This window comes from Limulus polyphemus, unplaced genomic scaffold (assembly GCF_000517525.1).
Source record: "Limulus polyphemus unplaced genomic scaffold, Limulus_polyphemus-2.1.2 Scaffold1372, whole genome shotgun sequence".
Lineage (NCBI taxonomy): Eukaryota > Metazoa > Arthropoda > Merostomata > Xiphosura > Limulidae > Limulus > Limulus polyphemus.
Genome location: NW_013666982.1, coordinates 17,296 through 42,610, shown reverse-complemented (window position 1 = coordinate 42,610; position 25,315 = coordinate 17,296). Strand labels below are relative to the sequence as shown.

General features: G+C 33.6%; 1 protein-coding gene across 2 annotated transcripts in view; it reads right to left on the bottom strand.

Annotated features, from left to right (window-relative positions):
• Positions 1-4,367: 4,367 nt before the first annotated feature.
• The window catches only part of LOC111086733 (fibroblast growth factor 18-like), a 25,357-nt gene continuing 4,409 nt past the window's right edge, over positions 4,368-25,315 (bottom strand). The window contains exons 1-5 of one of the 2 annotated variants that reach the window (XM_022390762.1): positions 24,461-24,489; positions 18,896-18,947; positions 16,296-16,494; positions 13,395-13,504; positions 4,368-7,268 (exon numbers count right to left, since the gene is read on the bottom strand). In XM_022390762.1, coding sequence (XP_022246470.1) covers positions 6,927-7,268; positions 13,395-13,504; positions 16,296-16,494; positions 18,896-18,898 — 654 coding nt within the window. In that variant the 5' untranslated portion in view covers positions 18,899-18,947; positions 24,461-24,489 and the 3' untranslated portion in view covers positions 4,368-6,926. Of the gene's footprint in view, positions 7,269-13,394; positions 13,505-16,295; positions 16,495-18,895; positions 18,948-24,460; positions 24,490-25,315 lie in introns of those variants that run through there. The other variant, XM_022390761.1, reaches the window with a different exon arrangement.

Sequence of the window (25,315 nt, the reverse complement as noted above, 5' to 3'; positions counted from 1 at the left end):
CTGAAACGGATCATTCAAGAACATATCTGAAAAGAGTAACTAAAGAAACAATCACGTTTAACTCACATTTTAGTGACATATTGTAGATGAACCTTTCATAGTATATCTAAGAAGAGTAGCTAAAGAGACAAGCATGTTTTTAACTGATTAACTCAAATTTTTGTGATATGCCGAAACTGATCATCCAGAAACATGTAAGCCGAGTAACTAAGGAAATAAAACGTTTCTCACACTCTAACACACGTTTTGAAGACATGACGAATCATCCAACAGCCTATCTAAGAGAGGGTAAGTAAAGAAACAATCACGTTTTTTACTTTTCGATTTACATTTTTGTGAGATGCGATATACGGATCATTAAAGAACGTGTCTAGAAAGAGTAAAATTCAAGCACGTTTGTCATTCATCAACTCTCATTTTGGTGACATGCTGTAGACTAATCATTTAAAAAGATGTCTAATGATAGCAGTTTCTCAGTCTCCATTTCACATTTTGTTGACATGTTGTAAGCGATTTATTCAAGGACATATCAAACAAGAGTAACGGCACGTTTCTCAAAGATTAGATCAGTTTTTAGCAACATGCTGTAAACAGACTATTCAAGAATGTATCTCAAAATAGTAGCTTTAGAAATAATCAAGTTTTTGATTCCTTAACTCACAACCAACGAGAGTAGTTAAAGAAGCAATCACGTGTCTTACTCTTTAAATAAAACATTTATGAAATGTTGTAAACGGATCATTTAAGAACATATATAAAAAGTTAACTAAAGACAGAGCATGTTTATCACTGTTTAACTCATACATTATTGGCATGTTGTAGACGGATCAATACAGAATATCTCTAAGAAGGGTAGCTAAAGACACAATCACGTCGATGAATTAATCAATACTATAGATAAAAAGAATAGCTAAAGACACAAGCATGTTTTTCGATGTCCATCGCACAATTTGTGACACGCTGTAAATGGATCATTCAAAAACATATCAACCAAGAAAAGAGTAACTAAAGAAACAAGCTTGTTTCTCATTGTTTAACTCACTTTTTTTTTTCATGCTGTAGACGGATCATTCAAGAATATATATAAAGAGATTGACTATAAAAAAAAAGAGTACGTTTCTCATTATTTAACTAGCATTTTCTCTTTATGCTGTTGACAGATCATTAAAGAATATATATAAAAGATTAACTAAAGAAACAAGCATGGTTCTCATTGTTTAAGCCACATTTTGTTGTCATGCCGTAGACAGATAATTCAAGAATTATCTTAAAAGATTAGCGCAAGAAACATGCGTTAAACAACTTTCGAATCTATGTATCAATAAATATTTTATATCTTTCATCTTCTAGCGTTAAAGAACCACAGATTTCGTGACAGGTAATCGTAATGTCAGCCTAAGTCATTTTCTCGTGTTTATAGTCCTTTAATGAATGCTATGATATACAACGGTAATAAAATTAATTTGTCAAATTTGATATCTAACATTTTAAAGTTTTTTAGAAGATAACAAATACTTACACGAATTATTTTGGTTTGGGAAGCGAGACCATCCTTTTATTGTAATGCACCAAAAAAAGTAGTTCGAAAACTTATCTTTGAAAGATAGCTTTTTCTTTTTTTTTCAAATCTCATCAAAACGGAATTTTTTAGTATATTCAGGACTCGACATTGATTTATTGTTATCTTTTCAGGTCTAGGAGCAGTTCATTGCTAGCAGTTAAAAGTTTTATAATGATTTGGGTAAAGTGTTATCTATTTGTACGAAACACGGTATGTACAAGAATAATTAATTTAAGATTGGAGTCGTCATAGATAAAAAAATCATAACCACGTGCTACGCTGTAGAATATAGCAATGAAGGGATCTGAGACGGTGGCATGAGAATTTATTTACTGTATCAAGGTATTTTTAAACCTACCATAACAGACCGCAACTCTGTAATTAGGTTCAGGGCAATAACGTCGCAACGTCGAGATCACACGCAGGTTTTAAAGTCTGGATAGAGGCTTTTTAATCACTTTATTTTCTTTCAATTGGCCGTTGGTTCTAACAAAAGCATTCATCCTTACCACTCAGCAGTTCTTTCTGATCAACCATGACAACGTGGTAACAAAGAGCAAAGAAAAACACGTCTCACGCGGTGAAAAAAAAAGTTTCCGCCTTCCTAGCAAAGAATTACCTTTGGCAGACCTTGTTACGGAAAGGTCACAAATGCACTTCTCAAATAAAGCAGAATAATTCACCTTTTAAGACGGACAAATCAGGCTCATTTGGTCTGTAAAATGAGGCAGAGTGACCTAAAGGCACTTACCTCGTCGGTAGGGTGCCTTACCACCAAACACAGTAAACTGTTTCTTTTCCATTCGATCCTAACTTAAAGAATAACATTCTTGAGTGTCTTTCTTATAAACATAGTTTATTGTGGTTGTGTTTGTTTTGTTTTTTTTACCTGTTATTGCATTATACGTTCAAATGTGTATATAAGTTGAAAATCAAGAACTTTTTTTTTTCAATAGTCTCTCAAACCTTCGTTTTTAGTATAAACTTCTATTGGCTGTTTTGTGGCATTGCTTTTATTAAAAATATAAACAAAACGTTTAACATATTGCAACATTTTTTTACTAATAAATAATACTTTCATATTTTAATATTCTAAGTACACTATTTTTCACTAACAAAAACAATATAGCTCACTATGAAACGCGTATGGTCAACGGAAAGTTCCTCTTTCAGCTTGTAACTACAATTTATTTCCCCTTGCGTCCAATAGTTCAATCAGTACACAAATGTTGTTTTTCTGTAGTTTTTTTTCCCTTCCGTTATATCATGGTTTTAATATTTTATACGAGTTTGATATAACTGAATCGGTTTATTTGTAATTAAGCACAAAGCTACACAATGGGCTATCTGTGCTCTGCCCACCACGGGTATCGAAACCCGGATTCTAGTGTTGTAAGTCCGCAGAAATCAGGTAATGCAACATTATAAAATATTCTGTTTTAATATTGAAGCAGTATTGTTTCATACATGAAACTTTAGAAATAAACATGGTTTTATATAGCTTGAATGTGTCTTTGATATATTCCATAAATCTCTACAGATGCGGCATTTCGATTTTACATAAACTCATAAGTTTTTTGTGCTTTCTAAATGTAGATTAGATTTTAAAATATGAAACATGTTTATAAAGCTATTGTCGTGAATTTTAACACTGAAAACGTATGTATGTCTGTCAGTCTGGATATTAATAGATAGTAAAATGAAATACACTAGTTACAAGTCATAATTTGATATCTATATATATGTGTGTGTGTGTGTATGGAGGGAGGAGGATAAAATTAATATTGGTTTTTAGCAATTATTTTGAAACTGATACAGCTTTTAATAACTTAGTTTTTATTTGTTGAAACTGTCACAGTTTTAAGAAATTTTGCTTTAAGAAAATTAAAATTGATATAGTTTTTAAGTAACTTTATTTGTTGAAAGCGACATGATTATATATATAACTTTCAGATATAATTGCCCCCCCCAGTGGCACAGCGGCATGTCTGCGGATTTATAACGCTAGAAACCGGGTTTCGATACCCGTGATGGGCAGAGCACAGATAGCCAATTGTGTAGCTTTGTGCATGACTACAAACAAACAAACAGATATAATTATGAGTAGTATTTAAATATGTAATGGTATGCATTATTCCGTGTTTATTAGTCAGCTCTTTGTTGTTTCTGAACAACATTCAAAATAGTAAACTGGAATAGAGCACAAAATTATTATCTGAAACACAACGACATATTGACGAAGACAACTGCAGCAGTTCTAGTACAACGCATTATTCAAAGCGATAAATAACGTAAACCGTTATGGTGGTTGATATTTCCGACTTTTTAAAAGTTGTTTGTATGCAGGTTTTTATGTTAAGAAGTCTCTGATTAAACACGGAGTAGTTAGTATCAAATTAATTTAAAACAAAGAGGGAATATCTCTAAACGAGAAAATTTGAATAAAAAAAAATGTTTGATTTGTTGGATATCGCGCAAAGTTACTCGAGGTCTATCTGCGCTAGCCGTCCCCAATTTAGAAGTTATAGACTAGGGGAGGGCAGCTAGTCATCACCACCCACTACTAACACTTGAGTCTTAACAAAAAAAAATGAAATTGACCGTCAAATTATAACGCCCCCTCTCCAAAATTGAAAGGGTGACGTGATTCGAGCCCGCCACCCGCACGTTGTGAGACGAGCATTTTAACTGATAAGTCGAAAGAAGTGTTAAAGGTTTTAAAAACAAACGTGATAGCGCTTTCCGAATGTACAACATGCAGAACGAAATAACAAAAATGTAAGAAAGAAGAAGAGGGACATGCATATCGGAAAAGAAGACACCATTTTATTTCATATAAAACATCTGAATAAATATATCAACAATATTTACATGCGTATGTACAAGTAACCATGAACAGAATTACAAAATACACTAACGGATCCCTCTCAGCTGGTTAAAAAAAGGTAAGTTTTAGTACAGAATTTTCTATGTTAACACGATATTACAATTTGACAGTTAGTACCGTATTTCAGCTTTGTTATAACTGCGGGGTTAATAAAAAATATTCAAGTTGGTGTATATATTCCATACACACGTTCAAACACACACATTTATATATGCAAACCAACATTATATATTGGAACAAAAACACTTGTTTCACCAAATATAGACTTTGATACTTACTCACTTGCCTATGAAAATTGTTACTTATATTCGTATTATTATTATTATCATTTATTTATTTTTTACAGTCGAGATTCGAGACAGAAAATATGCAAAATAATTTTACATCAATGAAATATTTAATTACTTGCATGGATCTATTCGCGATTGTCCCATTTGTTTGACTTCATGAACGGAAGTTTCATGAACTTTAGTATATTTTCTACAACAGTTAGGGAAGTTTTCAACAAGATTTTTGGTTAATGACATGATTAAAAATTTCTAAATAAATCTAATTTATAATGTTTAGTAAATAAGACAAAGATAAAAATCAGTTTTTATACTTTTTAAAAAAAAATCAGACGTTAAAATTAAATCTGTAACAACTTCACAGTCTGTATAAAACACAGCTGTTTGTAACAACGTTGCAGTCTACACTAAACACAGCTATGTCTATAACAACGCCAAAGTCTTTACTAAAACAGCTCTGTTTGCAATAGCTTTGCAGTCTGTACTATAAACGTTTGGTTGATTTGCATTTTTCCATTACTCAGAAACACCAATGATACCATTCATAAATGGAATGATAACAATAAATATTATACGAAACGTACACTCTTAGGCTGAAGAACTGAACTAAGCCTAAATACTTGTTTGCACATTAACAAAGAACTAAAAGGGCGTTTTCTGTGACTCTTGACAATATTATACAATAAATACACAATCATTCGTTCTGTGGTTGCAGCACTTTTTACGAAGAGGCATTCTTTGAAATTTTAGAACAAGAAGAGGGGGTGGGTGAGTTTAGGGACAAACCATCCAAATTAATGCAAGAACAAATAATCCTTAAAAAGAAATACTAACTCTCCCTACAGTCACAGTAATAAACAGTTTCCCCTGTTTTGTGAATGAATGAATGTTCGAATTAAGATAAAAAGGAAGTCGGAACCTTCTGCATAAACAAGTACTCGTAAACTTCTTGAAACGCTTTACAATGTTTCGTCAGGGCATGACGACGTCCTCTGCAACCTCATACGAGTGATACAAAAAACATAATAGCCTAGAACGAACTACGAACTAGTTTGGCACTATAGTAATAGGATAAGCTGCTTTCATGATTTGAGCAACAATAAAACACAGTCACATCATGGAGACTAAAGTATCAACATCTGATACTTTACAACTTTGCACAGTTGCTATTAAAAGTAAAACATATGTCAATTTATATTACCTAATGACATAAATAAAATGAATAGGTGTAATCAGTAAAAATCTGAACTTTACATTAAAATAGTTCCATGTTTACCTTAACTAATAGAGTTAATTTTTCTAGATAGAATTAACAATTATTATGTTTAAGTACATAGATTCTCATGTAAATAAACAAAGAAAGGTGTTATGGTTTCTAAGTGGTTTCAAACTATTATCGGTCTTTCTTTGATAATTTTTGCACGTGCATTAGATTATTCTAAAGTGTTTGTAATCATTATATTTTAGTCGTATAAACTGTATTTTTCTTTTTTAACATTTGTAACTTTCATTCATAAAAAATACTAACTGAAGTTTTTATCAAAAGATGCGTTTAAATGATCAAAACCTTTATTGTCCAGTTTTCTATGTTTAGAACGTTGATATTGAACTATCAAAGCCAAAGAATTGCAATCCGAAAATAATTATACAAAAGTTCTATCCAATTTCAGTGTCACGGTAAAGGAAAATGCGACAAGATTTCTGTAAGATCCATAACACAACTGGTACGATTAAATATGAAGCCGCTGTTTCGAACTGACTGATGATATTATGCCGTTTCTGGAATGCAACAATAACCAGCCATATATTTATTTTATATATGGACATTATCAGAATACACCGGAACGGTCTTGTTAGAAACACCTTTGCGTTTGGAATATTTCAAGATGGGCACAATCCTGACAACGGATGAAGAAAGAAGAGCTTGAAATCTCAGCATCATAGACTGTTTTTGTTTTTTCACTTACGATACATCACAATGTGTAAATGCTCATATAGTTACAAAGCCAATGAAGTTCAGCAAAAATATTATGTCCATATAAATTACGCCCTCAAAATAACATTTACTTCATGATTCACTACACTCTTTGAATCAAAAGTAAAAAGATGATTGACAAGAAAGATGGTTCCATTGTTCAGCCCTGCTACCGACTCGTTTTACAACACAGTTTTTACTCTTACTCAATAAACTTCAAGTAGATTTGTTTCTAAAATGCCTTTTAAATATAGATTTAGTTCGGCTTTTATGTCTTACATCTTCATTCAAAATTGACCAGTCAAAATTACCAGTTGGCCCAACTGCAGACTCAGAATGATCCAAATTTGAATGATTACAGCTTTTTATAGAACATTTTATGAAGTTGAAACACCTTTGATCGTGTACGCTTTTAGGATTGTCATATATCCCGTTCAATGGATTCCCTCGTACATCAAAGCCAATGTACCAACTTTTCTTCCACTGAGATCTCCACCTAACATAACCTTCTGTTTCTTCGTCCTTAAAGAGGCATCTAAGCTTTTCATCGGCTTCAGGCTGAAAAAAAAAAGCAGAACATCAATCAATATATTATCAATAATAGGAAGCAGATAAGAACGATTACAAGTCATGAAATTCATATTCTTCACATTAGAAAAAATATTTATACTCTTGTAACATTTGCATTTAAATGTTTAAGAATAAATATCACAAATGGTTATTTTATTAGGCATCTCCCAGGCTGAGTACAATCTTATACGGAAGAAAATTAAATATATATATGTATATTTTTTGTGCGAAATTTTCACAACGGAAAACATAAGTTACAATTTGGAAACTCAAACCATTTATTACTCAGCCATCAAACCATCCTGGGTACTGAATACACCAAACAGTTCATGATAGTTATTTATACACACATACGCACAAACACTGGATAATGTCATTCAAACTAAGTATTAATGAGTCTGAAGAAACACCAGACTTGCACAAAAGCCATTCACAATTCCTTGCAGAGACAGAAAAACCTAAAAGAAAAGTTGTGTAAATGACCTGGTATTAGAAAGGTTCTCCATGTATACCTCAGCAACTGGACCTACTATATAATACAATACAAAACTTTTTTATGGTGTGAATGCTTTTTACAAGCCGGCAAAGCATGATTTACAATTAATTATACCTTTAATAAGACATTAATATGAGGCATATATTTTCAAACATTATATTCTTTGTCTAGTCCCTTACGGTATTCCAACCACACTACATTCGCCATATCCATTGCCGACGTTTATCTCAATCCAGTGCTTTGTTATTGTAAACTACCAGATTGCTCGTATCTGAATTTCAGTCTTAACGAAGAAATAATTCATGTATAAACAGTTATGACATCCAAAATGCTAAAAACTCATTGATTTATTTCAAACTTAATCTACCATTAATTCTCAAAATACTTATTTGTTTTATACCATCAATCACTGGTGGGCTTCAGCATATTGCACATAATGAGTAAGTTTGTTTTTCCTGTTACAACGCTCGATGTAAAGAAATAACAAAGGATTGTGTGACATATTATTTGTAAAACACGGTAGATTAAACCAGCAATAATTATTGGGATTAATTGCCATAATAATGGTATTTCTGTCTAAAAGTTTTGTGTGACTAATGTTATTAGAAACTCTATAGCCAAAAAAGTCGTTAACCCACAAGTAATTTAGTACATAAATAATTGATGAAGCTGTGTTGAAATTGCTAATGAGGATCCATATAAACTCCATCGTTAACTCAAGGTTCCATACGGGCCTCACGTGTTTGCATTAATTTGTCAAGACTTAACGGGTTCCGTAGATGTAAAAACCGCGGTACCTGTTAGTTCAGATCTTTCTTATGTAGAACCTAATATCTGTTAGTGCAGGCATTTCATATATAGAAAACGGTACCTGTTAGTTCAGATCTTCCTTACGTAGAAACCAGTATCTACCAGTACAGATGTTTCTTATATAGAAACCGGTACCTGTTAGTTCAGATCTTCCTTACGTAGAAACCAGTATCTACCAGTACAGATGTTTCTTATATAGAAACCGGTACCTGTTAGTTCAGATCTTTCTTATGTAGACACTAATATCTGTTAGTGCAGGCGTTTCATTTATAGAAAACGGTATCTGTTAGTTCAGATCTTCCTTACGTAGAAACCAGTATCTAGTAGTACAGATGTTTCTTATATAAAAACCGGTACCTGTTAGTTCAGATCTTCCTTACGTAGAAACTTGTACACGTTAGTGCAGGCCTTCCTTATGTTATCTGCGCTGACATATCGAATGACCATCTGTAAACAATCTCAAACAGGCAGGTGAATGCTTCTTAAAAGCATTTTTAATGCAAAATACAATCTCTCATGTACAGTTTAATTTAATCAGCATTTATTTGAGTTGTTTATCTAGCGTGATATTTACGAAATAGAAATTACGCCCCATATATCACAAAATTTGTTTGTTTGTCGTGAAGCACAAAGCTACACAGTGGGCTGGCTATATGGGCTGTGTCGACCTGGGTTGTTTCTTGTCTTCTGTAAACTCAATTTAAATTTAAGTAAGGTACATGCGAAGTCGCAAAATCCGGATAAGAGTTAACATCCTATTCAATCTGTATGCTTTATTTTCATGATTTATGCACAACCTTTGGACCAACAGCCATTTACTTTTGTTCAAACTCACACTGTACATAACAAAAAACAAAAAAAACTTGCCTTCATACACATAGATAACTGTTTAAAAACTTGCCTTCATACACATAGATAACTGTTTAAAAACTTGCCTTCATACACATAGATAACTGTTTAAAAACTTGCCTTCATACACATAGATAACTGTTTAAAAACTTGCCTTCATACACATAGATAACTGTTTAAAATGCGCTCATGTCTCTGGAATGAAATTCAAAGACTTGGAAAGCTGATAAAAAAAAATCAGTGTCTTTTGGTTTTATAATTCCAAACGGTGATTTTGGCTTTCATGTTTAGTGGGATACCAAGAGATAGATATAGCTTGTCGATCTACATGTCTTTTGAAAGTACAGTAATGGACAGCTTGGTATGTCTTTAATATAATTTCAGTCATGTTTATCCACCATCATCAGTTGTAGGAAATTTGGACAATTAAATGTTCAATGACTTGATATCTTACTGGAAAAGTGCATACTTTCTACGGTTAATTTTTATTATATTGCTCTAACAGCAAAGACCAATCATTGCATGTGCAGCAGAATTAGTCAGAATTCGGCATAGAAAATAATAATGACCAAGCTTCTGCTTTTACGATGACACCTAAACTATAGTTCATGATAACGAAAAGAATGAACAGAAGTTATGAGGAAATGATGACATCTTAAACTGTAGTTCATGATAAGAGACAGCAGAAACAGAAGTTATGAGAGAATTGAAACTTCAATAAAAGCTGCATGTCACTAACAGACTATAAGGGAACAGAAAAAATGGAAATTGTAAGGGAATCGAAGTTTCATACATTATTACGACAATAACACAAACAGAGCAAATGAAAACCGTGAGGAAATCGGAACTTTAATACTATATCAATGCAACTAATAATGGGAACAGTAAAAACTCAGTATATAATTAAAAATTGTGCATGTGCGAGTATGTAACTAATAATGGAAACTGTTAAAATTGAGTATATAATTAAACACCGTGCATGTTCGAGTATGTAAATAATAATGGAAACTGTTAAAACTGAGTATATAATTAAACCCCGTGCATGTTCGAGTATGTAACTAACAATGGAAACTGTTAAAATTCAGTATATAATTAAACACCGTGCATGTTCGAGTATGTAACTAATAATGGAAACTGTTAAAACTGAGTATTTAATTAAACATTTTGTTTGCACGAGAACGTAAGAACATTAATTACTTTTCTGGCATGATATACACTGAAGCAAAAATAAATAAATCCTTACAGAACTGATGTATTTTTTAAATATATACACTAGCAGATGTATCTCGAAATATTCTTTCATGCTACTTCTTAAAACAATAAATCAAAACACAGACAAAATGTATGTTGCATGTTTGGCAACTTGTTTATGGACAACTTTAATAATTTTAATCACACCTCAACACACACAACGTAGGACTTGTCCTTGTTACCTGAAAGACCAGTGCATTTTTCTACTCGGGTGCTTCGTGTGTTCGTAAATTCTAAAACACTGGCTCTGGTAGGAAAATTACTACTTCGCTGCTACTCTAATTGGTGTAGTAACTACTTCTTAGTCAAATCACTGTAATCGTAACATTACCAACTACAGCTCAATTACCAACGGAATGAAACCAACCCAGCAAAGACTCAAATGTGTGGCTCATCGTCGACTCTTGTTCTGTCTGTGTAGGATTCAAACAAGAACAAGGAATGTTGAGAAACAGACCCAAATGTGTGTTTCATTATCAACTCTTGTTCTGTCTGTGTAGGATTCAAACAAGAACAAAGAATGTTGAGAAGCAGACTCAAATGCGTGTTTCATTATCAACTCTTGTTCTGTCTGTGTAAGATTCAAACAAGAACAAAGAATGTTGAGAAACAGATTCAAATGTGTGTTTCCTCGTCGATTCTTGTTCTGTCTGTGTAGAATTCAAACACGAACAAGGAGTGTTGAGAAACAGATTCAAATGTGTGTTTCCTCGTCGATTCTTGTTCTGACACGAACAAGGAGTGTTGAGAAACAGATTCAAATGTGTGTTTCCTCGTCGATTCTTGTTCTGTCTGTGTAAGATTCAAACAAGAACAAGGAATGTTGAGACAGTTACAGAGTTCATATAACTTCTTTTTATGATCAGTTTCGCCAAAAAGATACTATTATAAGCTATGTGATAAAAATGTAACAACATTAATGAAGAAATTAAAAAATGTTTGCTGATAATCTAGCTTGTACATCATGTGCTCTAGCTTTAGCACAGGCATTGCAACAACAGTTCTGCTAAAACAATAAAAAACTGAAACCAAATATGTGGTTATTCAATGTGCATTACACGTATTATTAACAGGACACGCCGTCTGTCTCAGAGAAGTGAGGACGCTCACATTTTATCTCGAGACTGTGCCACACCATCCTGAGACGATTTAAGATAATAACACAACTAATGCGCGTTACAATTATTTTTATATACTAAACACCACGATGATAACAAACAAATTTATATTTGCTTAAAATAACTCCTATAAATCAAAGTATAACAAAGTTCAATAAACTATTTCTACGGTTGCTGTTTCAAATAAATGAAAATCGTAGTAATTTTTAAAAGACAGCTAGGTCACAAAAGGGCAATAATTAAGTTTGTTTAGTATATAAACTCGATTTCTTACGTCATTTGTTAGGCACTTTTTCATGTGTTTGTTCAAACTCACACAAGCTAAACATCTCAAGGGAATAAGATGAAGTTAACACCCTTTATAACGTTTTGTTAGTCCACAAGAGAGTCCGTTCAATACAATGATTTGGAGCAAGAGTGTGGGAGAGGTTATTCACATATAATTCTATCCAAACAGCCGAAGTCTGCTACAGCTCTCTACCTGTCAGCCACTGTTTCTGAGAAATGAATTGCTTACGGTGAATGATACAGCCAGGCCTGGGGCACTTGCTTCCAAGAGAAGCCTAATCTGGGCCTAATGTGAATACCTTTTGGCCAGGTAGGCCGTCCAGAAGCCCGGAGACAAAGTAAGATGTCTTCAGTGACAACCTCACTTTGAACCTGACAGATCACGCCCCGTCCTCTTCACCGACAGCAAACATACATTCCTCTTTTGTGAAACGGCGCTCACGCTTTAATCGCTCGGGAACGGCGCAAAGCACGTCCAATACTTTAGTGGAGTTAAGCATAGAAAGTTAGGTGGTCTTCAACGAGTCCTTGCTGAAGGCAAGAAGAAAATGGCGATCAGGTTTATGGGGACGGCTTTTCCCCCGTCAAATCAATCCTGTGAGACTAACGGGCCAGGTGCAGATGGACGATAAGGCTTACAAAACCTAGTATCATGTAAGTTTTCAATTCAGAATAACATTTTTCAAGTTGAGACCAGGTTTCACAATGTTTCTCTTTACTTTGGCCACAATCAGAAGTGAAATGAAAAAGAGTTCACAAACATTTCATTAATCATCGGCTCGCTAAACGACGACGCGTTTCAAGCTTGATTCAAATACTCTTTTAGTTATTATTTGTTGATACAAAGCAAGTGGTTGAGATAAATATCGCACACACACGCACATCAGGAAACGCCAATAAACATACGATGTTTGATACTGAACATATAGAGGAAGTTCTACCGGTTTAAATGAACATACGATGTTTGATACTGAACATATAGAGGAAGTTCTACCGGTTTAAATGAACATACGATGTTTGATACTGAACACATAGATGAAGTTCTACCGGTTTGAATGAACATACGATGTTTGATACTGAACATATAGAGGAAGTTCTACCGGTTTAAATGAACATACGATGTTTGATACTGAACACATAGATGAAGTTCTACCGGTTTGAATGAATAAAAAACTAACGGACAATATGAAGTCAATGAGAAAAAAAAAAGGAAGCTAAAACAGAAGTTACCCATGCTAAAATATATTAGACTTACAATGTAATTTAAAAAAAAAGCAGTTGATAATATTAATTAATACCTACCCTTGCAACAAGCTTGCCATTCTGCTTGAAACACAAATAGAAACCGTCCTTGTTTCGAATTGTAACTCCGTCACGGTTTCGGATAACGGTTGACTTGATGAGCACATGTGCTGAGAAAAACAGAAGTATCTAGACGTTAATAACATATTTAGAATAATTTTGATTAATCAATAAATAATGGCGTGACAATTTAGTAGCATAAAGCAGTTTGTTTAACGTTAGAAATGCTGTCAAACTAGTGTATTTGACTATTTTCACTTCATTCACTATATTCAGAGTGTATTAAAATCTTACCAGTGGTTTCATCTCAAGTGTTAGTTGAAGAATTCACATTACGCTCGTTTGTTTCGGAAATTCACGCAAAGCTATACAAGGGCCATCTGAGTTAGTCCTAATTTTCAATTGATAGACTCTACTGGGAAGGCAGTTAGTCAACAGTACTACTGTTTGACTACTCTAATTGAATAGTGGTATTTGACCGTAACTATTATAACGTGCCCACTTCCCGAAAACGAGGAGCGCGATTTTGCAGCGTTTTCGCGAACCACAGACCCTCATATTCACAGTACGGCACGCTAACTACCAGGTCACGCCCGGTCCCCTGATATCATGGAGTCTTACTACGGTTCGCAGGTGGTAATTCATAGTATAGAAACCAAACATAACTTTAATTTACATAGATATAGTAAACACTAAACAAAATGTATAAATAGCTTAGTTCGTTCTGTGAACGGCGAATACAATGTTAATGAAGGATGTAAGTTAGCACGTGAACTTTCCCCTTAAAGCAAAATGGTCGCTCTTTCGGTTTCCAAGAAAAGTACCAAAACAGCCATAATCTTATGATTACAGTAGCGGACGAAAGAAAAGAAAAAGATCAAAAAGCAATTTGTGTCCATGAGAATGAATACTAACACAGCCTTTAGAAGACCTTCTATATACTGTTCTGTATAGTTACACAACCTTTAGAAGACCTTCTGTATATACCCGGCATGGCCAGGTGGTTAGGGCGCTCGACTCGCAGTCTGCGGGTCGCGGGTTCGAATCCCTGTCACACCACACATGCTCGTCCTTTCAGCCGTGGGGGCGTTATAATGTGACGGTTAATACCACTATTCGTTGGTAAAACAATAGCCCAAGAGTTGGCGGTGGGTGGTGATGACTAGCTGCTTTCCCTCTAGTCTTACACTGCTAAATTAGGGACGGCTAGCGCAGACAACCGTTGTGTAGCTTTGCGCGAAATTCAAAAACAAACAAACTTTCTGTATATTGTTTTGGAAAGTTTAAATTGCTTTATTATTTTTTTTATCCAACCTGTGCTCTGTCTTATTATGAAATAAACTATTTCCATTATTATAACTTATTAACATCCATAATAATAATAAATATGGCTCAAATATCAAACCACTAAACTGTTATAACATGTATATATGTTCAAAGGTATAAATAACAATTAATCATAGCGATTATATCATAATCTGAAAGAAGCTTTGTGTAATAATAATGATAATAATAGTGCAGTTGATAAAAAGTGGGAATAACAAGGCTGGAAGTTGGATTGGAAACTTTTATGGACCGCTAGCCAACGTGATAAAAAATTGCACTAACAGCACGAAACATCGTTCTCAACTGAACAGGCAGATACAATCCATAAAAGTTTATAATCCAGTACAGCTTCCTCTGCCTAAATTCTCTCTTAAACAAGAAGGTAGAAAACTTTTTATTTCAACCTTGTGAATAATATTACAAGTATTTGCTGAAAATTTTGTCCTACGTTTATTGAAATAAAAAAAATAAACTTATTATTTAGATAGCCCAGCAAAAAACCGGAGTTTCAGTTAATCAACTATAATATTCTTTTTGAAGTAATCACCTTTGTTACACATCCTCATATTCAAGTGAAGATCACAGCAGAATACTTTATATTATTGAAATGTTACTGATAGGTGTATAAGTGAAACCACGTGTTTTGAAGCACCTGCTTCTTCGTTTTGATACTAACACTTGTACTTGATAACTAAGATTTTCAAACTATTTCGCCCTTTTGAACTCCAGAAAAAATAATTTCTCTTAGCATGTCTAGTAACATCTTTTATCGTTTGTTTAACAATTACGTGTAATTAAATCAGACCCACCTAGCTAAACTTTGACCTGATGGCTGTCCCACGACAAATGATCCCTTTAAATATTGCGTATTAAAAAATTTAATCATAAAGCTTATACTTAGGAAAATTACTCAAGAACTGGTATTCTACTATATTACGAAAAAGATAACATTATTTTCGGTCCAACTTAAAAGCATAACAAAGAAAAAAAGAAATTAACAATACAATTTTATACACCATTTACTAAAATAGAATGAATCAGATAGTAACTTAATTATTTTAATTTCATCACATCTACTTCTGTAGTGATCACTTGATGTAAAAAATAGATATATTTCACGATTTATGTGACTGGATGTAATATTCTACAGAGAAATACTTGTGTTAAACAGAGTGAAGTTGTTACATGGTGCTTTACAACAGTATCGTTATCTGTCAGGTGGAATTACATTGTAAAGTGTTTAACAGATTGAAGTTGTTACATGGTGCTTTTCAACAGTATCGTTATCTGTCAGGTGAAATCACTTTGTAAAGTGTTTAACAGATTGAAGTTGTTACATGGTGCTTTACAACAATATCGTTATCTGTCAGGTGGAATTACTATTTCACAATTAAAGTTTGTGCAATAGTACTAGGACATCTTTTATGAGAGGCTACCAGTAGTTTGGTTTCTCCAAAACCTTAGTTTCTTCACTTGGATCATGAAATACAAAATATTATTTGATACAAAAATATATTTCTCTTAGCACTAATATGTTTTGATAAAGGTAAAACTAACATTTCATGGTTAACTTACTAAATGGAGAATTTCGCGATCCAACGGCGTCAACACCATAACGATGTCCTCTCTTCCTCGGGAATAACTGCATAAATTGCTTCGAACATGAATGGTACAGTTTCTGTTCCCGTTCAACACCATGCTTCCCTTGGTGCCGAATTATATTATTCAATGTGTCAGCACTAAAAGTGCCTTTCACTGTGTCTTGACATGTCACCTGAAGGAAGCAGAGATAATTAGAAACAGCGAGAACTGAATTGAAGCCTTAAAAAACTGATATCCATATGAGCACTGTTCATAAATATTAATATCAGTTATGTTACATGTTTTAAAGAATCATATTATTCAATGTGTCAGCACTAAAAGTGCCTTTCACTGTGTCTTGACATGTCACCTGAAGGAAGCAGAGATAATTAGAAACAGCGAGAACTGAATTGAAGCCTTAAAAACTTATATCCATATGAGCACTGTTCATAAATATTAATATCAGTTATGTTACATGTTTTAAAGAATCATATCCTCTAAAACATTATACACACACACACACTTACTGTTCATAAACAATTTATGATATCGTAGTAAATATCATTGGTAGAGAAATATGTCCGCGGCTGATAATATAAAATATTAATAAAAACACACACAAATATCTCTAACTTGAGAAACAATAATCTTTATAACTTCTCTCCTTTTCTAGGAATAACATATTTAATCACGCTTGCAGTTCTCTATGTAATACAATATGAAATATTTCAGCTAATACTTAAAATTAATATATATATATATTATTTCCCATGGCGAGACCTTGGAAGGTCAACTAAGCTCTAATGAAAATAGATAGATATCGACCGTAACAATTATTTACTGAATAAACGATTCTACTGATACAGGAATAAAACTGTCATTAATCTGCCTAAACGCTAAAATATACCAGAAGTTTCTAAAATAAAAAATGTTTCAATGAAGAAGTTTGCCCAGTCGTATGTTAAATTAACCGTCCTTAAAACAGTAGAAACGATGAACAAAACTGAGGATCAAAGTTGCTCTGCCAATGACACGCCTGAAAAGACGAAGCAAGATTGAGCTTGAGTAACAATTAGTCACTGGTTCCCAGAGTAAGAAATTGAAACTGATAACGTTACAACAGAGCCTATGTCCCGCAAGAATTGTATGATAAATCCCTACTAACGCGGATAATAAATAACCTGGCATAATACCGGCATCATCTGCCTACTGGTGAATGATGGGGAAAATGTGCGTGTTTGTGTATGTTTTCAGCTCACCGTTATTATAAATTGTTGGTATCATTTATGGAACGTGTTTTCACAATGTATGTTGCTCAATCAGCCATTAATCCTGATAGATTCATCAATCTACTCCCACCTTTTAGCCTTCTTCGAGGGAGGTCTTCACTTATCAGGGCAAGGCCTCTCAATACTTCGTATTCTATGCTTTTAGGAATGCCTGCGATTCTTGTAATCAAAAAACGATAATTCGTGTCATCCTTGACTAAGGTCGTGTACGCACTGTCTGATTTGTGAAACACGCAAGCTAAGATAGATCAAGATCCTGAAGTAATGATAAGTGGTTGTTTTGTTTTAATTTGAGCACAAACTTTATGCAGCATTTTGCTATGATCAGTGTTTGGGAAATGGAAACCTAGAGTTCCAAGAAGCTGCTCATTTTGATCAAAATGTTAACTAGTGATCGTCGAAGATTAGCATTTACAAATTAAAATAGTTTAACAAAACATTGGTTTGTAATCAAAGAAACTAATTCTGCTTAAGATTAATTACATTTTGAACCTAGCTTTTAATTTTCATACTTAATATTAGAGATGTGACATATCTTAAAACTGTCATGGGAGTAATGATACAATGGAACACTAGTTTAGCTATATCAAGTCGTTTCTGAGTCTTCCTTTAGAAACTGGAATCAAGGATAAGAAAGCTTTATCATTCCGGTTTTAATAAATAATCACCAACTGTGCAATATCTTCTTGTACATCAAATCGCTTTGATCTTGTGATATATTTTCATAATCATACATTTTCATTTTTGCTCAAAAAAACCCAAAACAAACAGAACATTCGTGTAACTTACTCCGGGTCCACGTATAATGTCTGAACTTTTAGAAAATACAGGTGATAATGATACTTTAAATCTTATCATCTCACCCATACAGGATATTTCAAACAGATAAATTATTGTTAATCCAAATGTTTAAAATAACTAGAAATGAAAATAACTTGCTGGTGGGAGGTAGGGAGGGGGGCTTGGGCATTGTAGGTGTACAGCAAACAATGCGTTCATAGTGTGCACAACTTTGTTTACGTCATTTTTTAAAGCAGTTCCTTGATATAAAAATACAAGTGACTTGTTACCGTGCAGTGTTCACATACCTTTTATATATTTTTTTTTATCAGTTTTGTCTAAAGAATTTTAAACTATTACTTGTACGATTTGATTTCAAACTAGCTGTTTGTACCTTAATTCAATCGAGAGGAGTGTCCAAGGCGGCAACGTCACACAGAAAATGTTTAGATCTTCAGATGTTATCTTATTTAGTTATCAAGTATCAAAGCAACATAACGAGAAAAAGAAAAAATAAAAACTTACCATCTGGAGATTACGTTGATAAACTAGCAGCAGGACGACGACTTGGAAAAACCTACAAAATACAAAGTACACTTTTAATTATAAAATACTCAGTGTTTCTAAATTTCAGCTGAAAAGCGTTTACTAATTATAAATGGGTTGTCTGTAGTACGTTTTTGTTAAACATTCAGTAAAAAAGAAATGAGAGGTACATTACTCATTGAGAAAAACAGAATTGTTTGATTATTAAACATATTTAAACGCGATCTACATTCAAGTAATACTCCCAGGTTGAGCACTGGGCAGTCTTAGGACGTCCCTTCCTACCTAGAGGTTAAACTACTTTTACTTGAGGGACTGTCAAATAATTCTCAAGCAAAAATTCACAATATATATAAAACTCAATATATGTCAAAGTTTCCTTGATAAAAGAACTTAGCGCAAGTCATTTAGTGAATTCTAAGTCAATGTGAAATTCACAGTGATCCAATTAGTGTTGTTTATTAATCAGGTTATATATTCATACGTTTTCTCAATACCTCCAGAACAATATTTTAGAATGATATTGTTACTCTCTTTATATTAAACAAAAATAAGATTTCATAATTTTAGTCTTCTGATGTTTATCCCCTCTTGTATCCTATTCCGCCTCTTTTCTTTTTTACTTATAAGTTTTTTGATGTTTTTTTTTTATGTTGTCCAGATATTATGAAAGTTGCGAAAGTTTCTGTGTACACACTTCAATGCACAAAGGCCTTCTATGGAAAGAGAGATAGGCACGGTGCCTAGAAAACGTTGAGGCTCCAAGAGGATGGTTTGAATGGTTGTCTAGGTAAATAGTAGGCGCCCATTAATGTCGCCCACGTGGGCTTTGTGAGTGTGCAAAACACGCCGACTTTTTTTCTCTATAAAGAGGTTATCACCTTTGACCACTACAAACTTTGAAATATGAAGGATAAAAGTTGCAGGTACGCCAAAGAAAATGACACGCAAACATACTTTGCAAAAGAAGAAGAAAAAACAAACTTGAAGAGGGCCAGAGAGGTAGCGGCAGACTCTGTCAATGGGATACACCTGTGTCGTCTGCCAAGTGAAGTCACGTGACATTTTTACCGGCTTAATGCAATGTTAACTGATGAATGGGTTAGATTTTGATGCCCTAGTTCAAAGCACTCTTTAAATACGCTGAAACACTCAAGAACCTCATTTGGTATGATAGGAATCCGACAACGAACAAGAAGGACAACCACTATAAATCTTGGGAGGGAGGGGGGAAGAGAAACATGCTACCCGACAATAATTCCAACATGCTATTTTTGTTTTGTACTACGGAATCTCTAGCTTGCCATAACCCTCTTTCACACAATTAATATTTACGTAGTTTTTGTTTGCTTTTTATTTTACTGTGGTTCAAGGACCTATAACTGTTGAACAGAAAACAAACAACGTTTATTTGACCGGTAACAACATTTCTTACATTGTGCGTGATTAATGGCCTATATAATCATATTTTTAATTAAATAATACTTTACAGACTATATATATATATGTCTTGCAATAAGACCAAGTGACAGCAGCAAAACGAACGTTTGAGATACAACATTTTAATCCTTTCAACTTTTTACTGACATTATAATGAAATTTCCACTTCTTTCATCATACCTAAACCTTATAATGCACAAGTAAAGGCAAATATTACAATTTTTTTTACATAGCATATAATAGGCCGTAATCCTACGAGCACAAAATTGTCATAAAACATGCAGACATTTTCCTGTCGTCACCAGTCGTCTAAAAGTAAATAAAACATGGCGCCAAGAGTACAACTGACACATGTTATCAGCATTCAAAGAGAGAAAAGTATTTGTTTTCCGGTTTTTTTTTATGAGCTTACCTAACTAACAGAAGAGATGTCGGCAACTCAAACAGTTAGAAGCAAATAATGTTTGCGGATTTAGTTATCTTTACATTATATAACATTAACTTTGAAAAACACGAATTAAGTGGGCCAGTCACAAATAGACGACCGATTTACAAGATTATATAATTTGTAATATATATATATAAAGCTCCTTAGTTACTAATTTGTAGCAACCAGGTTAAAATACCAAACATACTGTCCCCGGTGGTTAGCTGTAAATTTACAGAGTTACAGTACTAAAATAGGGGGTTCGACTCCCCGCAGTGGAGAGAACAAATATAGCCCATTACGTGGCTTTGAACCAAAAATCCACACCTAATGATCGACGGTAGTTCAAAAATTACTGTTTACCTTTAACCTTTTTAAGGTACAAAAACGTTGAAAATACAAGTTACTTCTTAAGCGTAGACAACAATAAATCTGTTCTTAAAAAGTCTGTATGTATAAAGGTTGACACTAAGAAGTTGTTGTGCGATATAAACTGAATTTTGAACACTTATAACAAACAGTTCAAAGAATAACAACCTTGACTATCAAATTGTATATACAACCTCGCGATAAAGTTAAGCCTGACTCTGAAGTACAATAAATATAGACTCGCTTTATCTAACACAGCAAGGAATAAATAGCAAAGTTCTACGTGAAAAAAAGAATGGGATCATTAAATTCGCGAGTGAATAGTATGTATTTAGCTTGACAGAGATTACTACCGTTGTAAATCTCTTTTATCTGTCATAATCCTTAGTCCTAAAAGGAGTATATAGTAAAGGTGTTTTATCCCTCGATAGGAAACTCTTGACGATGACGTCATAATTAAACAAGCGGTCCTTTGGATCAGGCTGTTGCACCCACTCAACAAAGGACAAGGTGCTAATGTCTTCGTGATGTAAACGAGAAAAGAAAAATAGGTTAACTTGTGACTGTCGACATTTTATATACTACCAACACTTTAGTGAGAGAATAAACGCCACGTTTGATTGGAACTGAAATACTTGGAACATACGACTTTACACAAATCTTGTATTGTGGTAACAATATCGCATATATTGTTATAGTTTCTACGTGAAAAAATAAAAAAATGTATATTCTTCCGGTTCGTTTGCTATGAAAGCAACATATTTTTTTCTTGACCACAACTAAGGCCAATATATTTTAATTTGGAATTTCAAACTCGTTCCGATGTCTTAAAAAGCGTGTTCCTATTTTTAGTTTTTAAGCTAGTTTGTCTAATATGCGGAAGTGAATAACGCCAAAGGACATCAGTTAGTGTATTTAGGAAAAGTTTCCCTAGATGGCGCTACAAAGAAAGAATTCATCACAGCTTCGCCTGTCTGTTGTTTTCTAGCGCAAACTGATGGGCTATTTGCGCTCTGTCCATCGCAGGGAATCAAACACAGGATTTTAGCTCTGTAATTCCGTAAACTTACCGCTGACCCTCCGGGGGACTCACCTGACTGTGAAATATGCTAAGCACTTATTACGACAGCGCAGTTGCTCTTTAAAACATGAATTTGGGTTTTTCTTACATTCGGCTTTTGTAAACAGCCGGAAAGAAAAAAATCCTAGTTTCTTTAACTCATGATGAAACTCATTTTACACTTCAAATGGTAAAGTATTTTTACTGACACTTTTTAATTTACACAATCATTAAACTTCATAATGAACTACGACTCTGCTAGGATTTCAGTGAGAATTTACTTAACCAGTAATCAAACAAAAAACAAAAAACGAAAAGCTAGAATACCACAAACTAGCTGTGTAAATAATATGGGTGACAGCATTTCTTTCTGGATCAAGCTGTGTGGATTAAATAATACGTTCCAAAGCCTATTCTACTAAGAGTAAAAATATTCAATTCCAACGCATTCACTTACATGTAGACCATACGAAACTGACCGTTAAACAGGTATAAACCCATTGCTGTTGCCAATAACGCTTTATAAATAGAGCGGTTTCTTTACATTGGTGTAGCAATCAGAAAAAAAAATAGACGGACTGTAATAATATTACAATAATTACAATATTTGCAAGTCAAGGCAAATTGTTCAACACATCTAATACTGTGGTCCTCGAAAACAAACTGGTAACGGACTATAAACAGCAGACATGCCCAACATATCTTTTATTTCTTTTATATTAACTTCAGAAATAGTGAACTCAGAAAAATACGTACGAAACACCCCCCTAATCACGAAGTCTGGTGTTACATAATACTAAAGAATGCTAGAAATGTTTCTTACTATTTCATAGTGTCATGAGATAAAGAAGACGTTGTTGAGATAACGATTGTAACATTGTAATTTCGCAGCTCAGTCTCGCTAGTTAAGTATACTTCCGTTCTGACTCGAACAGACATGTTCTACTTCCGATTGCTACATAATAGTTGTACAAGATGCTGCGCTGAATCCGTTATCTCAAGTCGCTAGAATGTAATAGGAGAACTAAAAGAAACAATGAGAAGAAGAATGTATAGAATTTGATTCTTCACAAACACACATTTTTTTTTTTGTGTGCGCACAAAATCCATTCAGCAGCGGCACGTGTATTGATAAACGGATGTAACTGAGATGTACTGTTTTACACGTATACTGAAGTCGACAACAGGGCGTTTGGATTTCATAATGACAACTGCAGAGAATCAACAGTGTTTGAGACAGCATTATCGAATCCTGTTACGATAAGCTGGCCTATTATACGAAAATATTAAGTAATTTTATCGAAATATTCCCTGCCTGCTATACCTGCGACAGTGTTTAAGGATTTTCCTGTGAGCACTCGAATAGCTGTGAAGTTTCACTAACAAGGTGCACGGACATAAAGATATTACAGATTAAATGTTCTATAGTAGCTTAAACAAATCACGACAAACTCAACACCTGTTTGTTTCTCACATTGCACAAATGCTTAGAAATGTCTTATCTCGCTAATATAAACAGTAAACATAGCACAGAAAGAAGACTTTAGTCCATAATGTACTCGTAACGTTTAAAGTTATTCGAGCAGACTGTTAGATTTAGTGGGCAGACAATCTTGACATTAATAACGCAGACCTGCGAATTTAAACTTCATAAAGGTTGTAATGGTTTTTAATAATGTATTTTCCATCATCCAGCTTCACAGATTTTGAAAATAATATTCATTTTTTCTATCACGTAAGGATTTTTTACAAATCGGGAAGAAGAAAAAAACTCTTACTTAGATCAAATTATTATTTCGTTTACCACAATGAACATTCTTTATTATTATGTTTGTTAAGAAAAATAAAAACAAACTGAAGAAAAGGGAAGAACACTGATGTCAAAAGAATATGCATCCTCATTCATCCCGATTTTTTGTGTGTGAAATCTATATCTTTTGGTCTCAAAACTACGTGTTGTGGTCTTTCTTTTATATATTGTGTTATGACGTTTTGTGAAAAAACTGTACGTGATGGAGAAAAATGGATAACATTTTCGGATTCAACGTACAGGAATACTGTAGAACATGTAAAAATTTCATGACAATAAAACCATCACAGGACTGTGTAATCAACTATGATTATTGGATCTAAGAATCACAGTTTCGATTAATAAGTATTTTTCGTATCCCCCCAAAAAACTGTTTAATGACCGTAGACATCAATATAAATAAATTAACTCAAGATAGTTCAGTAAACACAAATTTACCCCTCTTAACATGTTAAAAGGAAAACAGGTCACCACTGGTTGCCATTTAGAAATTCAATCGAATCCCACGTGAGCTAGCATTACTTTACTCTTCGATGGATTATTTTAATTCACTTATTTAAGCGAAATTATTATTGTTACAGAACCTCTTCAAATTAAAATATCAAACTCGGTAACGGCAAGGTTGGGGCGTTTCGTAATTATTTATAATTATTTGTGTACATTGTAGTTTCGTTTTAAAAGAAAGCAGCAAAATAGAATAAGAAACAAGTTAACGACCCTATCACCTCTCACTAGATGGCAGCCCAAGACCAATTAAATATAATATGTAATTAAAATTAGTTATCACAGTCCGTCTGGTCGTTCCAGTAAGAGTTTTCTGCACAAACCGGTTCTAATCGATTGTATTACTCACTAGTTATTTAAGATGACAGTAGATCGATATGCTGTACAACTTACCAGTTAACAAGAACTCAACTACCAAGACTACAATTAGCAATTTATCAAAATCAAACTGCTTTTAGAATTACCAGTTACACTGTGATTATTTCCAGTGACGTTATTTGATGGAGGTGCTGTCTTGTGATAAACCAAAATTCATTACAGTGTCAGTGATTAATATTTAACTAAAGCCTATATGTACCAAGTAGCTTTGCATGAATAATATTGAAATTAATCTCCTAAATAAACAAATATTCTGTAGTAGATTGTTTCCATAAAACAAATTTCTTTCGCAGTGATTATTTACACTTACATAAAATCCACTGTTTAGTATCCGAAACTAATTTAATGCATATCATACTTTTGAATTTTCTAAACCTGTATACAGATATTTTATGTTTGTTTGTTTTGGAA